This window comes from Neovison vison, chromosome 7 (genome assembly GCF_020171115.1).
Source record: "Neovison vison isolate M4711 chromosome 7, ASM_NN_V1, whole genome shotgun sequence".
Lineage (NCBI taxonomy): Eukaryota > Metazoa > Chordata > Mammalia > Carnivora > Mustelidae > Neogale > Neogale vison.
Genome location: NC_058097.1, coordinates 138,461,751 through 138,479,939, shown reverse-complemented (window position 1 = coordinate 138,479,939; position 18,189 = coordinate 138,461,751). Strand labels below are relative to the sequence as shown.

Genomic DNA, 18,189 nt, shown 5'->3' with positions numbered 1-18,189 from the left:
TTATAAGAAACAGAGTGGGTTTAATAGGTTTAGTATAGGATCATACAATAACCAAACTGTATAGTTATAATGATAAATCATTCTGGGCCAATCTCCTACCCCTCCCACCTCTCATCTGCACACTTCCCAATGAGTCAATTAAGATAAAATGACTCAGTCTAGACCAGACGAAAGAATGCATTAACATAATCCAACAAAAATGAAATAAACAATCCAGAGTTGAGTGTTTTTTCACACTTGTAATAAACTGGAAAAATGTTTCAATTAAGTAAAACAACCATATTATGTGGAAAAAAAACACTCCCATCATCCAAAATACTAAAGCCCTTACAAAACACTGGAGACATTTTAATATATAACATCAGAAACTAGGATACCATTCATTAGAAACCTCAAAATAGTCAAAAAGTGTCAAGTACTCAGAGAAAACTCGAGAAGCCAAAACCTCAGAATGCGAACATCCTATTACCCTGAATTGCAAATAACTACTCACATATTCAGTCATAATTTTTTCAAAGATACACATGACACATCAATGCATCTATTTTAAAAAGACTACTCTTTATAGTTAAGGACTTTACATTAACTTTTATATTCTACTCAGCAAGGTCTGCCTATACTGAAGATTAGCTCTCAAGTTCCAGGAAATAAATACAGACTCGTGATATGCTTTGTGATCCCTGATGGCCTGTTTATGTAATTCTACACCACTGAATGTTATTCCATAGAATGTGTTCTTGATTATGTAAAGAATCTAATATTCCTTGATGAAATACTGCAATTCTCTTCTCCAACAGTTACAATTTTTAAGTTATGCAAAGAACTGATCATCACTCCCATGAAAGACCAAAAAAAAAAAAAAAAAAAAGTATAATTTTGTTCCAAAATTAACTTAGTCTCATGTATTTCTAGTAAGTCTTTCAAGGATTCCAGAGAATCTTTTCATATCTCCATTTCTGGAAAGTGAAATCTGGAAAGTGAAATCAGTATAGAAGTAATTTGGGAACTTGAAAATGGCATTCATTTTTTTTTCAGCAGATGCCAAATTTTTGACCGACATGGCTCCCACAATTACTTTGTTACCATCAGTCCAGTCAGTTAACAGGTTGTAGGAAAAGATTCGTTTTTGCAGACACTGCTAAGCTGTTTAAAGAGAAGAGAAAGAGATTAATTTAGTGATTACAAAATGCACAAATATTTAAAATATTTCGAACACTTTTTGCCGGATTATATCAGAGGTGTGACATTTTAACAAACGTGGACCTTTTTAGTTAGAACTGGTCAAGAAAGTGCAGAAACAGTAAGTCAATATGATAGAAATAGGAGGTCAATATGGTGTGTTAGTTCAATTAATGTATGAATTCCTGTCACCATCAGAAAACAAATATCAAAAAGCTACCCTCTTTACACTAATTCTGTATCATTTTGCCATAGAGGCAATTAGGGAAGATGATGAAAAAAAAAAAAGTTCCCCAAATACTAAGATGTTTTCAACCTCTACAGTAAATAGAGCCAAACCTTAAAATTTCAACGCAATCCATATATTCCAGAAATCTCCTTTATCCAACTACTAATCATTCAGAACACAATTTTCTAAAAATAGTAAGACAACAGTTTCATATTAATCATAACTTTTTTTAATTAACAAGTAGTGAATAGGACACTTTAAGATATTGTTTACTACATTCTGAAATAAACAGATCTGTTGTAAATTCAGAAACCCAAACATTTACAGTAAAATGTGCTTACACATAAATATGATCAAATTTATTTAAACCCCCTGTTAGATAGGTCCTAAATACATGCAATACCATGTAAAAACAAGACCATGAAGTTGATGTAAAAAATGACAAAATCACTAAGTCACCAAAATTAGAAAAAGAAAAAAAAAAAATAGAATGAAATGGAAACTAAGAAAAGACAGTTAAAACAAGGAGCCTAACAAAGCAGCTTTAAAAATAGGCAATACTAATCTCCATTTTCAAAAGTTCTTAATCAAGTAATTCCAAAAACTGCCATTTATAAAATGACATCCTAAAAATCTACACTTGGAATTTTCAAAGCATCCCAATTCAGAAAGCTTTGACTACTGTTTCTCCCCAGCCCCGAACTTCAAATAATGCAGGAAAAGCACTGACATTAGAAGAAATTATTCCAAGGGAATGGTTTTAGAAAAACACACTTACTGCTTCTAGAACCTTTTAAGACCCACAGTCAGCATTAACAACAATCATTTTTCCTATTTTCATCCATTATTTTCCAATATCATGTTAGAGATGAATAAATTCTTTGAGCCCATAACTGAAAGATCAACAAACCTGGTTTTATTATGACACCATATTTTTGTCATTGGTACTGCACAAAATTATATACAAAGAAATATATACAAAAATGTTCGTTCAAGTATTAATTAAATTTCAATTCAAGGCTTCTGTTTCAAAAAGCTACATTTAACATATTCCATAGAGATAGCACAAATTAGTCATTTCAAATAATTTTTCCAACTACTTTTGGTTTATATATATATATATATATATATAATTCAGTAGGCACTAAAAATCCATGCAGCTGCATTGTGAGGGGCTTGCTCCTGCACTTAGGTATAAGCAGGTTCATCACTCCAGGTTGTGAATTTGGCTACTACCCATTCATGCTCAAGTGCAGTAGGTGATTTTACAAAATATGCTGTAATGCACTGGAAACCAGAGACCGAGTTAGGTCTCAAATTGTGTTATCTAGCAACGAAACATTTACAGTTGTGCAAGAACAAGGATTCCATTTTTATAACCAAATAACAACAAAATAAAACATGTGTAAGATAACTTACATCTTTGGACTGCTGGAAAATACTTTTTAATTATGAACATTTTAAAATAAAAGACAGCAGAAGCCCTGATATTACCTCTTTTTCCTCATTTCTTATACTACCTTTTAAAATAAAGCAGGAAATGTGGCCAGCAGCTGGTCCCGTCTCTTCTGCCCCAACAGCTGTATCCACTTTAGCACAAAGAAAAACAAGGATGCTAAATATGTATATACTTTATCAAACAGTGATGTTTCACAAAGAATTTCTTAATGCCTCTTACACTGAAGGACACTAAATCTATACAATTGGACAATGAATAATACAGTACTTCAAGGGAAGAGTATGTCCCATCTTTGGAAAAAGTGTCAATCGTGTCCTTAGGTAGCCAGAACCACTCAATTTCAAAAATTATTTTTAAATAGGACAAAAACCTTTGAAATAAGGAGAGTAAGATTCTTTGTGAAGCCTCACTTTACACGTTTTCATTCACATTTCACAACCTTCAATATCTAATCATACATAAATTTAACCTAAATTTTAATACAACAAAAGTAAAGGTGTTCAACAATTTATTTATAGTCAGTGATAGGGTAATCACTGTGCTGGTCCTCAAAGAAACATTTCATTAACCATTCTTATTCTCCTTCAATTAATTAACAGAGATGCATGTTATTTTCCAACTTCTTGAGTGGTGAGATATTAAAATCTTTTACTCTAGATTGTATTTCTAGATCTCCTACTGAAAACTAAAAGGCATACCCAAATATTTTAAGATATTTCTGTCATCTCCAGCAAAATAACTATCACATTTGTGCAAGCCCAAATACTTATTGTCAACCTCTAAAAAGTTGCTCTAAAATTGGAATTCCAATTTGCACCTTGTACAACTCGGAACTTCCATTCAACTTCACCTGTTTCACTGTCTCCAAACTGTATCTCTATTAGCAGCTTTCAGTGTACAGTTGGAACCGATGTCATCCAAGGCCATGTCCACACTGGGGACAGAAGAGCTAGGTACACGCAAGTCTGAACAAGGGGACACATTAACAGCTATTTCAACCATAAGAAGCATCTTAAATACATTACTGACCAGCACAAGTCTGTTTCCAGGGTGGACAGGGCCCAAATTAGATTTCCCCTCCCACCTTCCAAAAAAGAAAAAAGAAAAAAAAAAAAAAAAAAACCCACACGCACACAAATTGAGATGTTGCCCATTAAAGTAGACTAAGCAGCAGAGCATGAGCGTTACGTGAAGAGATGGATCCTTACCAGGTTGTGAGGCGGGAACGACTGTTCTGTAACCCCTACAACGGAGCCTGGCAGGAAGGAAATCACCTAAAAAAGAAACTGTCAGAGAGATTTAATAGTCACATGTTATCATTAGGAGTTGGTTACAGTGTCACATTCATGCTTTTTAGCTAAACACTTAAAGATTCAATATTACTTTTTCCTCCTCTGAAATGTGTCCAGTGAAGATGTCCCACTAAGGTGTTTTACATGGTGTAAGGGAGTTGAAAGGGGTAAACGCGGATAAAGAGCAGATTACTTGACCCTACATTTTAAGAGAAGACGACGCCTTCCGGGCGCACGCCGAGCAGAACTCCACCGACACCTTATCCTTGTCCACATGAAGACACACTCCTCCCGCTGAGTCGTCCTCTTCCAGCAGGTCCTGCTGCTGCTTTCCCACGGGCAGAGCGTAGTCATGGTCACCGGCGGGCGAGTCTCTGAAGAGCGAGGTAGTCAGCCGCAGTCCCACGCCGCTCAGCCGGCTCAGCAAGCGAGCCAGTCCGGTCTCGTTGGCTAAGACGGCCCGTAGATAGCGACTCTCCTCCTGCAGTGCCTGCACGCGCTTGCCCAGCTCCCGATTCTCGGCCCGCAGCTCCTGGTTCTCGGCTGCCAGACCCCGGACTCGACTTTCCAGCCCCATCACGTACTCCTTCTTCTTCAGCCGATTAAGACGGGCAGCAGCCGCCGCCGCCTTCCGGGGACTCTTTGTCGCCGCCTGGTTGCTGTCGTTGCCGCTGCTGCCGCCGCCTCCTCCTGGGGACTTTCTCCGCCTCTTTTCGCCGCTGCCACTGTCACTGCCGCTGCTGCAGCCTCCGATGCCGTTTAACAGCCTCTGCAGCAGGTCGGAAAAGCGCTGCATCTCGGCAGCCGCGGCCTCGTCGTCGTCGTCCCCTCTCCACAGGCCGCCGCTATCCGAGCCTCCGCCGGACGAGGAGAGAGGCCCGGGCGAGCTAAGCCCGGGCTCCAGGTGCCAGTCCGGCTGCCGGGGATCCAGCAGATCTGCCAGTTCCAGCCCGGAGAGAAAGTCCATGTCCTCCGTCTCCTCCCCCGGGACGCTGGCGATCGCCTCCTCCTCCATCTCCTCGGGCGAGGGCGCGCGCACGGCCACGCCGCCGCGGCCCCCCCTCCCGGCCTCCAACTCGCGCTCGTCGCCGCACGGCTGTTCGCGGCCGGGAGATCCGGCCGCCGCCGTCTCTTCCTCCTCTGCCGCTGCCGCCGCCGCCGCCGCCCGGGTCAGGTCCGGGGGCAGCAAGCAGGTCGCGGCTGGAGCCGGGCTCTCGCTGCGGGTTGGGGAGTCGCTGCCCGAGGCCGCCAGCAGTTTGGTCAGGCTATGCCTCATGGGGCCCAGCGGCGGGCCCACGTAGGCCCCGGCCCCTCAGACCGGGCCTCGCGGGCCCCAGGGACCCCAGCGCGGGGGGCCAGGGAGCTGGCCAGAGCGGAACGAAGGGGAAGGTCCGAGTCACCTCCCACCCCACTTGGCTGGTCGACCCCCCGCGCCGGGGCGGGGGGGAGGGATGGGAGATCGAAGCTGCGAGGCCCAGCGATGACTCGACCGCGCCACCCAGACAACGGCCTGGCCGGAAGTCAGTCGATCTCACCCCAGCCCCTCCCACGGCGTTTCGCGCTCCACAGGGCTCTAGTATCGCGAGAGTTCAGTGAGGTCTGGAATGGGAGTCATTTCAGCTTTCCAGTGATGTCATAGTCCGCAAGAGGCAAAAATAACAAAACCTGAGTTTATTGAGAGACAGTCTACTCTCTCCGCCTTCGCTTTTCGAGCTTCCGTATTCAGGCTTCCAACTTCAAGTGAAACCACTCTCTCTCAGAATTGAACTTTTAAATACCAAATTTACGAATAATCTTAAAGTTATCCTGCATTTCCCTGGAATTTTACGACTGGTGATCAGATACCGCCTGAAATTGCTCCTTTCCCTTTCCGTTTGTAATGCGCAATTCTTTCACTCAACAGAGTACTAGGGGGAAAAAAGAGAGGTAAATAAGTCATTCAACATAATTTTTCCAAATTTTTATCATACTAATTTTATTAAAATGTCTAAGCCATTTCTATGCATTTTCTAAACAACAACCAAAAAATCGTCTTGTCCTTGTCTGTGATAATATTGCAAACCTATTTTCTGTGTGTGTTCTGTAGTGGGCGTGATCGTGAGCACGCGTGGGTGCGCACATGCGTGCCAGTCTTTGTACTGCCACCATCTCACGGTGTGAGTGATGGTTGTATTGCCGGTTGTGTTAACAGAGGTCGTTTTGTTGACTGAATGGTGTGTGTGACTTTTTTCCTGTTTGCTGTATGGCGGGGGCTGGGGGGCGGGTGTCATGAAACCGACATGTTTTTTTGTTTTGTTTTGTTTTGTTTTCCTGAAAAGGACTATTAATTACATTCTAAATAGAATAGTTTCTGGTTTTTCCTGAATAAGCCTGATTTTGTTGCTGTTTTTCATCTATCAGGGTAAAAAGAGTACCCTTAAAAACCCCGCGGCCAGGTTGAACAGCTCTGCTGTATTCTTTTCTGTGTTGCGTTGGCCATTTTATGAACGTGCTTAGTTTTGATAACCACGGGTTATCAAAGGAACCAGGCCCCCTGCTGAGCAGAGAGCCCGATGCAGGACTTGATCCCAGGACCCTGAGATCATGACCTGAGCCGAAGGCAGCGGCTTAACCCACTGAGCCACCCAGGTGCCCCAATAAATAAAATCTTTAAAAACACACACACACACACACACACCACATTCTGGATATTTCTGTTTCTTCTTGGTGTAATATTGTTCCTCTAATTGCACAAGGTATTTGAGACTTGAAGCAGTTCAGAAGTACAGTAAAATACAATGAAACAAAAAAATTCAAAATTTTAAAAAGCAAGGCTAGTGAAAATCTAGATGAAATAGGAAGATAAGGAGTTCCAAAGAGGCGAAAGTTTGTATTGGAATAAGATAGACATAAAATCTTATAGTTACTCAAGTTGAGCTAATAATAAACTAAGCTTCCATGGCAAATCAAAAGAAGAAATTTTACTTTGTTTGCTCATGAGTAAACTTTATATGAATTCCTTAGCCACTTTTCCAGTTCTACGATCTTAAGAAACTTCTCTTTGGGTTAATGAATAAAGTAGCAAATAGCCTCAACAAATAGCTATGTTTATATGGTTGTTTCTTAGATAGAAATCAAATGCCAGGGAAGTTGGACTCTGATAGATCCCAAATATCTGGAATAGTACCTGCCACAGCTTAGACTTCAATAAATATTTTGTTGAATGAATAAATGAAGGTCTCCAGTTTCAGTGGAAGACATAACACAAAGCTCAACTAAAAGACAACAATTCCGCAAAGGGCAAAAAAAAAAAAAAAAAAAAAAAAAAAGCCTATGGTATCTAGAAGAATAAAGAAAGAACCTTCCAGATAACATCATAACATGAACTTTTCCAAGTTTAAAAAGAGCTGGAATTTTCATGGACATTGCATTGAACTTATTAGTTTATTTTTCCAAGTTATTTTATGCACTTTTTGCTACTGGGCTGCATTATTTCTTTATATTTTCTAAGTGGTTATTGTTGCTGTATAGGAAATCTTTTTAATCTTCCTTGTTAAATTTTTTACTGATTATTCCACTGAAAACTCTTGATACTTTTTATTTACAATTTATTCATTCAAGTTTTCCTGGTAGACAGTTACATCACCTTATTATATATAATAACAATTTTGCCTCCTCCTTTGCAATACTCTTTTTATTATCTTGACTGATCATGAAATACTTCTGCCTTGATGTTAAATAATACTGTCAATTGTCTTATTTCTGACTTTAACAGGAATGTCTCTAGTGTCTCGCTGTTAATTTCAGATGGAGAAACCAACCTGGCTATTTTAAGCAGAAAACTTAGTAATGCTGAGAATGTGTGCACATAAAGTCATTGGGAGGACTGGAGGAGTAGATACTATGCTGCATGACCAAGAATGCTTCTCAGTACAAAGTAGCCAAACAGGCCTGATAGGGACCTGCTATCTCTGCCCCAGTTGGGAAAGTGGTAAAATAGAAAACTGGGATTTGGATCCAAGTGCATGACTACAGCCCACACTCTCCACCCCCTGTATTATCTATTGCAGCCTAACAAATTACCCAAAATCCTAAAACAACAGTAGGTATTTGCTTATGGCTGTGGCTTAAACTCATTATAAACATTATCTCCTGAAGTTTCTGTTGGTCAGAAATTTTCAAGTGCTTTTGTTATGCAGTTTGGCTCTGGAATTTTCATGGAATTCAGATTTTGTCTGGAGAGGCAGTCATCTGTGGGTTTGACTGGGGTTAGATATCCACCTCTGAGATGGCTGGAGGAAACTTCAGGTCCTCTTCCAATGTGGGCCTCTCCATTGGTTGCGTGAATGTCAACACTGCATGGTGGCTGGCTTTCCCCAGAGTGAATGGTCCCAGACACCAAGGAAGAGGCAGCAATGTCTTTTATGACCTGGCCTTAGAAGTCACATGCAATCACTTCTTTAGTAATCTATTGGTCACACAGACCTTACTTCCTGTGAAAGGGGACTACACGTGGATTGAATACTAGGAGACAAGAATCATTAGGTACTATCTTGGGGGCTAGCTGTATATAAAACTCTATCCCATAAAACTAGTGAATGAATATAGGGATGTTGTTGCAGAAATACCCAGTGTTTCTAAGAATATGCCTGGCAGCAACAAGAGCCAAAGCAGGGAGGGAGGGGGGCCAGGGGGAGGGCCCCTACCTCATTTGCATCTTCCAAATATAACTGCACTGCAGAGAAGTCTGGCAAATAGAGTTTGCTCCTGTGTTTCTTTTGTTACAGCTTTTCCATTTTTGTAATGGGGGGAAAGCACATTAAAAGAGGGATTGAAATAAATGATGAATACCGATCTATCAAGTCCTCTATGAAGACCATGACTTCAGCACTAATGCCTGCATTTACTGGATTTTCTATGGCAGAGGATTGGAGCAGAGATGGTAGGGAATGCAGGTAAATCAGAATTGGATAATAGCGCTACAGAGGCCCAAACGCTCAATTTAATCTAGTTTGCCTATTTGTCCATGAAAGTATAATCTGTGAGGAGCAAGAAGTAAAACCATGAGAAGCTCTTACTGAATGAAAATTGAAGACTGTGGGATTGACAGTGTTTGGGCATTGCAGGATTATGTTCACAAGCACTGCATATTCACATGGTTTATGTGCAATCCCCAGTGTGCTAGCTATATTTCCAATCCTTTGTCCTCCTCTCAAGAGAGCATTTCTAAATGCAAATGGATGAAAGTAACACTATCGTGGACTAATCTTGGAATCAGATTTGTTTTCTTTAAAAATGACCAACATTTATAATCAACCTAAATAGTAAAGTACTGGGATGTCTCCCAATTAATCAAGCCCCACAGTTGCTGCCACTGAAGTTGAGAATTACTGCTTTGGGGGAAGGGACAGCAGGTGTAGAAGTTTCAGGGATAGAGATGTGGAAGGGCAAAAGCAGGACTTTTCATGTGCTGATAGGAAAGACTCCACTCCTCATCTCACCCCAGGCACCCCAGAGCTGAAACTTGGCTGAGCTCCCCTAGTTTCCTATTGCCAATTCCAAATTATTTCTCTTCTTCATTCCTTAGAAACCTCAGCCCTTTTAAAATCTTTTTTTAAATATTTAAAATTTGCAATCATAGGCAAAAGTAAAGGGTATACCGAATCCCTATATATTCCTCATCCAGGTTTAAGTACTATCAAGATTTTGCCACACTTGTGTAATCTCCCTGCCTCTTTTTGCTCAAGTATTTTAAGGTAAAAATTCTAGACATCATGTCATTTTTAAAAAAAGATTTTATTTATTTACTTGACAGACAGAGATCACAAGTAGGCAGACCAGACAGGCAGGGAGGGTGGAGGGGAAGCAGGCTTCCGGCCGAGCAGAGAGCCCGATGCAGGGCTCAATCCCAGGATCATGACCTAACTGAGCCACCCAGGCTCCCCTAGAAATCATGTCATTTTTATCCTTTCATGTGTCACTACACATTTTTAACTCTAAGGTCATTTTTTCCTATAACCACAATGTCATGATTGCAACCAATAACATTACTATGGATTTCTTGGTATCATTTGAACCCAGTCAATATTCAGTTGTTCCACAATTTCTATCTACAGATGGCTTGGTTAAATCAGGATCCAAACAATTCCATGCATTCCATTTCCTCGTATGTCTCTTAGTTCTCTTTTGTTCTAGGACGGCATCCCCTCCACCCCTTTTCCCCAGTGCCATTTGACTGAAGAAATCAGGCCAGTTGTTTTACTGAATGTCCCATATTCTAGATTTGTTTGTTTACCTTCTTGTGGTGCCATTTTACTTCTCCCATTAGCCCCATTGGTCCTGTAAGTGGGAAATTACTTCCAGGCCTAATTCGCTTCACACATTTATGGCCAGAACACTTCCTAGAAGAAAAGGTGCACATTCTCAGGCATCCGACAGCACATGCATGTTTAGCTTTCCTGTTTTTAGTGATACTAAGAATGATGGAGTTTTCAAATGGTGACACTCTAATTCCTCTTCCCATTTAAAAGTCTCCGTTAACCTTTCTCCTAATAGTTTCACCTAATGATGATCAGTGCCTGAATAAATTATTTCACTACGGGTTATAAAATAATGCCTTTTAACTTCTTTTATTCCTTTAATTACCTGGGATTCTCTGAAAAACAACTATGTTTCATCACATAGGGGCCATTTTGTCACCCTAAAATACAGGGAACAGGAAAAGGAAGGTAAATGATCAATTAATTCCTTTTAATAGTGACTTTTCAGTTAGTAACGAATGAGCTTTGCATTTGTTGTTGTTTTTATTATTGCTACTGTTTGTCTTTTTTATGTATCATAATGAACTCACAGATTTTAAAATATTCAGTTATGTTTCACTCAATTGCAGTTGTTTTTGTACTCGAATTATTCATTTTTAGCCATTGGGAACCTCTCCAACCTGGCTCTCAGGTGTTGTTGAGAGAACTGTGTTAGTCTACCACAGTTTACTTGCTTTCTGGTACAACTAACTGTATCAGGTTCATTGTGTACGTTTCCAGCTACAGATATGGAATTAGCCCTTTCTCCTAAGAGTCCTTCTTCATTTTAATGGAAAAGAGTTTTTGGAGGCCACAAACTGGGCCTGAGGGATGCTCATATCAGACCGTCACTGAAATTAGGCCTTTCAGTTGACAGAGCTGGGCCATATCTATTTTTTCAAAGAAAAACTGCCCATAGATTTAGACTGATATTTTTTATTCAAATTTAACATCAAATGCTTTACTCTACTTTTTACTATCTTAACAGGCACACTGAAAATTTTGTGCCTAGTAACACGAATATAATTAGTTTTGCTTTAGCCTCTCTCATTCTCTCTCATACATATGATATACAAAACTCATATATATGATAGTTTAAAAAATACTTTAAAAATATAATAGTTTTAAAATAATGTCAATATTACAACTAACCATAAAACTAATGATTTGGTTGTGATTCTAGTTTTCCTTGGAATATTGCCTATTAAAAATATTCCTTTAAAAAAGCTGTTTTCTAGGATGCCTGGGTGGCTCAGTTGGTGAAGCATCTGCCTTCAGCTCCTGTCATAATCTCAGGGTCCTGGGATAGAGCCCCACATCAGGCTCTCTGCACTCAGCAGGGAGTCTGCTTCTCCCTCTCATTCTCTCTTTGTGCTATTACTCCTCTCTCTGATAAATAAATAAAATCTTAAAAAAACAAAAACAAAAACCTCTTTCCTAAATTCAGATAATTTTTTCTCTTTATGGCTACACCAGTGTGAAATTCATGCCATCTTCTGGTCATATCTCTCATTCACTGAAAGTTTTAGCTCTGTTCTCTAGCTTCGTCCAGTATGAGCTCCCCCAGTAAATGACCAGATGGTCTGATGCCAGTACACTCCTTCATTCACTGCTCTAATACCTTGGTAGTTTGCTGATCACAGATCTAGGTTTTCAAAGGACCTAGTGGCAGGATTTGAGTGGGGATGGAGGCGGGGGGAGGACTGGGTCAGATTATGAAGGCTCAGACTTCTGCCAGGGACGGAGGTAAACACGGATGTGAGTATAATGAGATTAATCTGACTGCAGGGTCTGTGGTAAGAGTCTACTGCGACTGCTTGGTCTGCAGCCCTGGGTGGCATGACTCCTGGGAAAGGCAGTTTCTTACCAGCAACAGGACATGCTCTGAAGGCTGCCGAGCTACCATAGTCTACTGTTTTCCCCATCTCTTGTTTTGGGCAATTCTTACCACATTCAACAGGCTTTAGCTTAACTGCCACTTCACCCAGCAGGAGGGAAAATCAGGAGGATAAGGTCTCTGCCTTGCTCACATTGTGTCCCAGAACCTGGTACAGTACCTGGCCAATTAACGGCTTTCAATAAATAATGAGGTACATTAGATGAATAACTTATTAAAACGGAAAGATCAGAATTGCTTAGCTTGACCTACCCTCTACCATCTCTTGTTTGTCTGTTAGGGCAAAACCAACACCAGCCTAAAGGCTTTAATATATGAGAAAATACTCTCTCTAAGATCTAAAATTCATGTCACACAGACACAAGAAAATCCATGAGAAAAGTTAATACATTCAAATCTTTAAATTCAGGAGAGAAATAGTCATCTTTAGATGGCATTCAGGGTGGGAAATGAAATTGTTATTAGCCATATGTTGTTGAACATTTGTAAATGCAGCAGCTTTCAACTGAATGGCCTGACCTAAATCTGTCAGGCCATATCTGGCTCTATATAAAATATGTCTTGTCTACTTAACTCTTGGAGAGAAAAATCTGCAGGCCTTCTAAGTCATCTACACAGAAAGAGAGCTTACTAGGAAGTTAAACATTTAAATGGAAGATTCTTTGTTTTTAATTATGTTGTCTTTTTGAATAGGTAATACATTCAGACCGCTTAAAAGTCAAATGATATACAGGGAAATACAAATCAAAACCACAATGAGATACTACCCCATACCAGTCAAAATAGCTAAAATTAACAAGTCAGGAAACGACAGATGTTGGTGAGGATGTGGATAAAGGGGAACCCTCCTACACTGTTGGTGGGAATGCAAGCTGGTGCAGCCACTCTGGACAACAGCATGGAGGTTCCTCAGAAAGTTGAAAATAGAGCTACCCTATGACCCAGCAATCGCACTACTGTGTATTTACCCTAAAGATACAAATGTAGTGATCCGAAGGGGCACATGCACCCAAATGTTTATAGCAACAATGTCCACATAACTAACCTGTGGAAAGAGCCTAGATGTCCATTAGCAGATGAATGGATAAAGAAGATGTGGTATATATATACAATGGGATATTATACAGCCATCAAAACAATTGAAATCTTGCCATTTGCAATGATGTGGATGGAACTAGAGGGTATTATGCTAAGTGAAATAAGTCTGAGAGGGACAATTATCATATGATGCATGTATCATATCACTGATATAAGGAATTTGAATAACAAGACAGAGGATCCTAGGGGAGGGGAGGGGAAAATGAAACAAGACAAAACCAGAGAGGGAGAAAACCCAGAAGTGACCCTTAATCTCAAGAAACAAATTAAAGTTTGCTGGAGGGGAGAGGAGTGGGAGGGATGGGGTGGCTGGTGATGGGCACTGTGGAGGGTATGAGCTATGGTGAGCACTGTGAATTGTGTAAGACTGATGAATCACAGGCCCGTACCCTGAAACAAATAATACATGTTAAAAAAAAAAAAGTCAAATGACATAAAACAGTATATACTGAGTTTCCTTCCCAGTCCTATACCTCACCATTCCAGTCCCCATACCCCTCCATACTACTAATAACCACTTTTATTAGTATTTATTATTTTCAGTATGTATTTAAGCACAAGGAATTAAATATATGTTTGCATTCTTTTTTTTTTAAGATTTTTATTTATTTATTTATTTGATAGACAGAGAGAGATCACAAGTAGGCAGAGAGGCAGGCAGAGAGAGAGGGGGAAGCAGGCTCCCTGCTAAGCAGAGAGCCCGATGTGGGGCTCGATCCCAGGACCCTGAGATCATGACCTGAGCTGAAGGCAGAGACTTAAACCACTGAGCCACCCAGGCGCCCCTGTGTTTGCATTCTTATTCCTCTTTTCCCCTTATGTGGAAGACACTATGCTACAGGTTGCTACAGGTATTATTCTGTACGCGGTTTGGTTTTTTCCCCTACTTGTATCCTGGAGATATTTTCATATCCATATACAAAGAGCTTTCCTTTTCCTTTTTTTTTTTTTAAAGATTTTATTTATTTATTTGACAGAGAGAGAGAGATCACAAGTAGGCAGAGAGGCAGGAAGAGAGAGAGGGGGAAGCAGGCTCCCTGCTGAGCAGAGAGCCCGATGTGGGACTCGATTCTGGGACCCTGGGATCATGACCTGAGCCAAAGGCAGGGGCTATAAACCACTGAGCCACCCAGGCGCCCCTGTTTTCTTTTATTAAAAAAATACATTTGCAATATATTTTCTAGTATAAAGGGCCCACGGTTTATTTAACCAGTGCTTTATTGATGGTATTTAAGCTGTTTCCAATATTTTGCAATTACAAACAATGCTGTAATGAGCAATCTCAAACATGAAAGAGAAGATTATTTTAAACTAATATAAATAGGAGTGGATTAGAGCATTCAATAGGCACAGTCTGGCAAATAGCTAAGATGAGTCCCTTTATAGAACTGAGGAGTGAGGTGGTTGAGGAAGGCGGCACTGTGGTCAGTTGAATGTGTAATGAATGACCAGGGAGATCTGTCCAAGAGAAAAGTTTTCTTGGATTAATTTTTTCAAAGTGAAATAAACAGAAGGCTTAGAGAGAACTACATCAGGTAGCAAGACTCATCTGTACAGCCTTAGGCCCTTAAATTTAATCAGATGTTTTTAGTGTTTAGAAAATAAAATTGAGCTTCTCCTTAGGGAGATGGACACATGATTAGAAAAGCCAATTCTTGGCCACCTCCCCAAAATTCCAACTTTTTTTAGGAGACCAAGATAAAAAAAAGACTCCCTGGTTGATAAGGTTTTATTCATCTCAGTAGATGTAGTGCAGCAGGCACTGTCAATGGCTTACCCAATAGGCATCCCTTTCCACCCAGAGGTATCTGGGTCAATAAGGCCTGTATAGAACAGCAAGTGCCCAGGCAGGTACACCTTCAGTGTTCTTTAAAGAACTACTTAACCTGGGGTGCCTGGGTGGCTCAGTCTGGTGAGCATCAAACTTTTGATCTCAGTATCATGAATTCAAGCCCCTCATTGGGCTCCATGCTGGGTGTGGAGCCTATAAATAAATAAATAAATAGCTGTTTTATATAGTGGAGTTGGAGTTGGGAAGAAATAAATTTTTTATTAATACCTTACTAAAAACAAATTAACCTGAATGAATATTCCCTAATGGAAGCAGAGTGAGTATGAAAACATCAGCCTGGTCAGTTCACCTTTCCTATAGCTCTCCTTCCTTTTCTAGCCCTCTTTCACCATGTTTTTTTTGTTTGTTTTGTTTTGTTTTTTAACTAAAGAAGTTCCTTAGAGGCACACTGAGATTACAAAAACATAACACAAAAGATCACACTATCTACACAATACTATTCATACACTATTTGTTTTTAGAGTCTCTGTCCTGCTGACTTTCACTTTTGGGTTACTCGTTGTGGATGTTGCAGAAAAAATTCACCAGGGTTACAGGTCTGCTTTGGAAAAGAGTTTTGTTGTTTTTCAAATTTCCCCTCAAGGGCAGTAGTCTAGAGGTGGCCACTTTTTACTTTTTAAATTTGTTCCAGTGATAAGCATCATTTTATACGTCAACATACCACAATAACTACACTTGTCACTCATCCCCAAATCTGACAGTGGGTCACAGATTAAAACAAGATAAGCACTGAGACAGTGGAATGCAAAGTGCTGTGGAGCTTGGAGGGGGTAAACAATAATGCTTTTTTGTGGCCATTTAGAAGGTAGTCTGTATAGTGGGAGAAAGCACGGACTTTTGAGCCAGAAAACAGGCCCAGCCACATAATGTGCAGTGCCCAGCACAAAAGAAGAACGTGGAACTCCTTGTCACAATTATTAGGAATCTTGGGGCACCTGGATGGCTCAGTCGGTTAAGCATCCAACTCTTGATTTGGCTCAGATCATGATCTCAGGGTCGTGAGACTGAGCCACAAGTCGGGCTCTCAGTGGGTGTCCAGTCAGTTGAAGCCTCTCTCCCTCCATTTGCCCCTCAACTACCCCTAGTCCCGCTCACTCTCTCTAAAAACAACAACAACAACAACAAAAACCAATCTCAAGACACTGACAGCAGAGCATTTAACCAAATGTGGGGCCTCCATGCAGGTGACACACATATGAAGCTGAGCCTGCCGGAGGAGCTTGGGTTCAAACCTTTCTCCTGTCCCTGCCCCCTCTGCCCCCACCAAAGCCTTCTGTTTTTTGAGCAAGTCACTTTCCTGAGTCTCACTTTTCTCATCTGTAAAACAGTGATAAATGAACCTCCCTTCTGGCGTTGGTACATGGCTGAAATGAAAAGCACTTGACACAGGATAGGTTCACAATCCTCTTACTTTCTATTCTGTATTGTGGGCTCTGATGTGAAATATTAGGGTTCAGAAACTAAAGGTTAAGAAAGGATTCTTGAGATGTCTTTGGTGCAAAAATATGTGGTTTTATTAAAGCACGAGACAGGACCATGGGCAAAAAGCTGCACTGAGATCATGATAAGAGACTGATTATATACTTCTAAGTTTGGAGTGTGTTAGAGATAGCTTAAGTCTCCAAGGAATTTGGAAGCAAGGCTTCCAGGACCTCGAGGAGCTAGCTGCCCCTAGGATAATGTCATTCATTACTGTCTAGTAAAATCTTAATCATGAGACCCTTCAGATATTTATCAGTGGACCATATGCTTGGAGGATGATTGCTAACATATATCTTGGCATGGGCAAAAGGCGGTGTAGATATAAAGGAGGTTTCCAAAGGGATTTTTATATGTTAAAGAAGACTTACAGGATCCTGGAGGTCGGACTACTGTCAAGCTAAGGTTACCTTCTGCCTTCAGCAAAGTTTTGAGGCAGTTGAATTCCTGGAAGAAAGTTATTCTGCCTATCCCAAGTACTTGTCAATGGGTTCTAAGTTGTAAGGAAATTTAATTTTTCCTACATTTCTTTTATCTTTGTTCTCCACATCAGTCTCCTCTATCAATTCTGTAGGCATCCATCTTCTCATTACGCACTATCCTATCCTTTTAATATCTTTCAAAGAAGTATTAGAGTGAACATCACAAAACAGTCACTATCTAATCATTTATAACCCACAGAGTGGCAATTTCATGTCATACAACCTAATACAAAAGCCTTAGCATGACTGAACAGGACTGTCCTCAGACCCGGGCACCTGAGACCATGCCTTTGTGCCCACGTTTTAGGGGACACATGCCCGTGTCCCCCTACCTTACCTACCCCCGCACTCTTCCAGATACACCTTTCCCCATCTAAAGGAAGTACCATGGGCTAAATCCTCCACTAGACCACATTTCAGTACGAGGACGCCAAGATTCGTTGCCCAAACTGCTCTTAGCCCGTTTATAAGACCCACATTGTCTCTGCCCAGGAGATGCTTCCTCCACGGAGGTTGGGCGTAAAATCTGGGCGAACTACCCCACCTCCAGACATGGGTTGGGCCCAGTGGGTGGAGCTTGGACAGGCAGAAAGGGTTGGGGGGCAACGATGGGATAAAGGCAAGGATGCTCTATGCACACATGCCCACCAGGCACGCATGCGCACCAGACCACAGGCGAAGCAGCCCAAACCTGGCTGGGGAAAGGAGGGTTTTTGTGGCTGCCTTTGTACGTTTGCCCCTCTATCCCTTTTCACCCTCCATTATAAGGGGTCTGCCTAGCCTTTGAGGCTCCCTGTGTTCTGTCCACAACTTAATCTTCTAGTCTTATCTGTAGATAATGTTTCTCCGAACCTCCTCCCAGCTACCTATTATGTCCACAAATATCCTGTACATTTTTAAAAAAACACCATGACTTTCTACACGATCCCTTTCTACACGGATGA

The 18,189-nt window shown here is 40.9% G+C and overlaps 1 protein-coding gene across 6 annotated transcripts; it reads right to left on the bottom strand.

The window, feature by feature from the left end:
- CREBZF (CREB/ATF bZIP transcription factor) lies at positions 1 to 5,757 on the bottom strand. Of its 6 annotated transcripts, XR_006385645.1 has the most exons (4): positions 4,363 to 5,757; positions 4,076 to 4,153; positions 2,929 to 2,997; positions 1 to 1,143 (listed from the first exon to the last, which is right to left on the bottom strand). XR_006385645.1 is itself a non-coding variant. In XM_044258395.1 (2 exons), the coding sequence occupies exons 1-2, from the start codon at positions 5,433 to 5,435 to the stop codon at positions 4,138 to 4,140; spliced, it is 1,089 nt and encodes a 362-aa protein (XP_044114330.1). In that variant the 5' UTR covers positions 5,436 to 5,757; the 3' UTR covers positions 1 to 4,137. The 6 variants fall into 6 exon arrangements, 1 of the variants encoding a protein (XP_044114330.1); XR_006385644.1 differs by having other exon boundaries at positions 2,929 to 4,153; XR_006385643.1 differs by having other exon boundaries at positions 1 to 2,997; positions 3,718 to 4,153.
- Between the last annotated feature and the right edge of the window lie 12,432 nt (positions 5,758 to 18,189).

Excerpts from the sequence above, each read along its gene's own strand:
- CREBZF (XM_044258395.1), bottom strand. The coding sequence starts at position 5,435 with ATGAGGCATAGCCTGACCAAACTGCTGGCGGCCTCGGGCAGCGACTCC.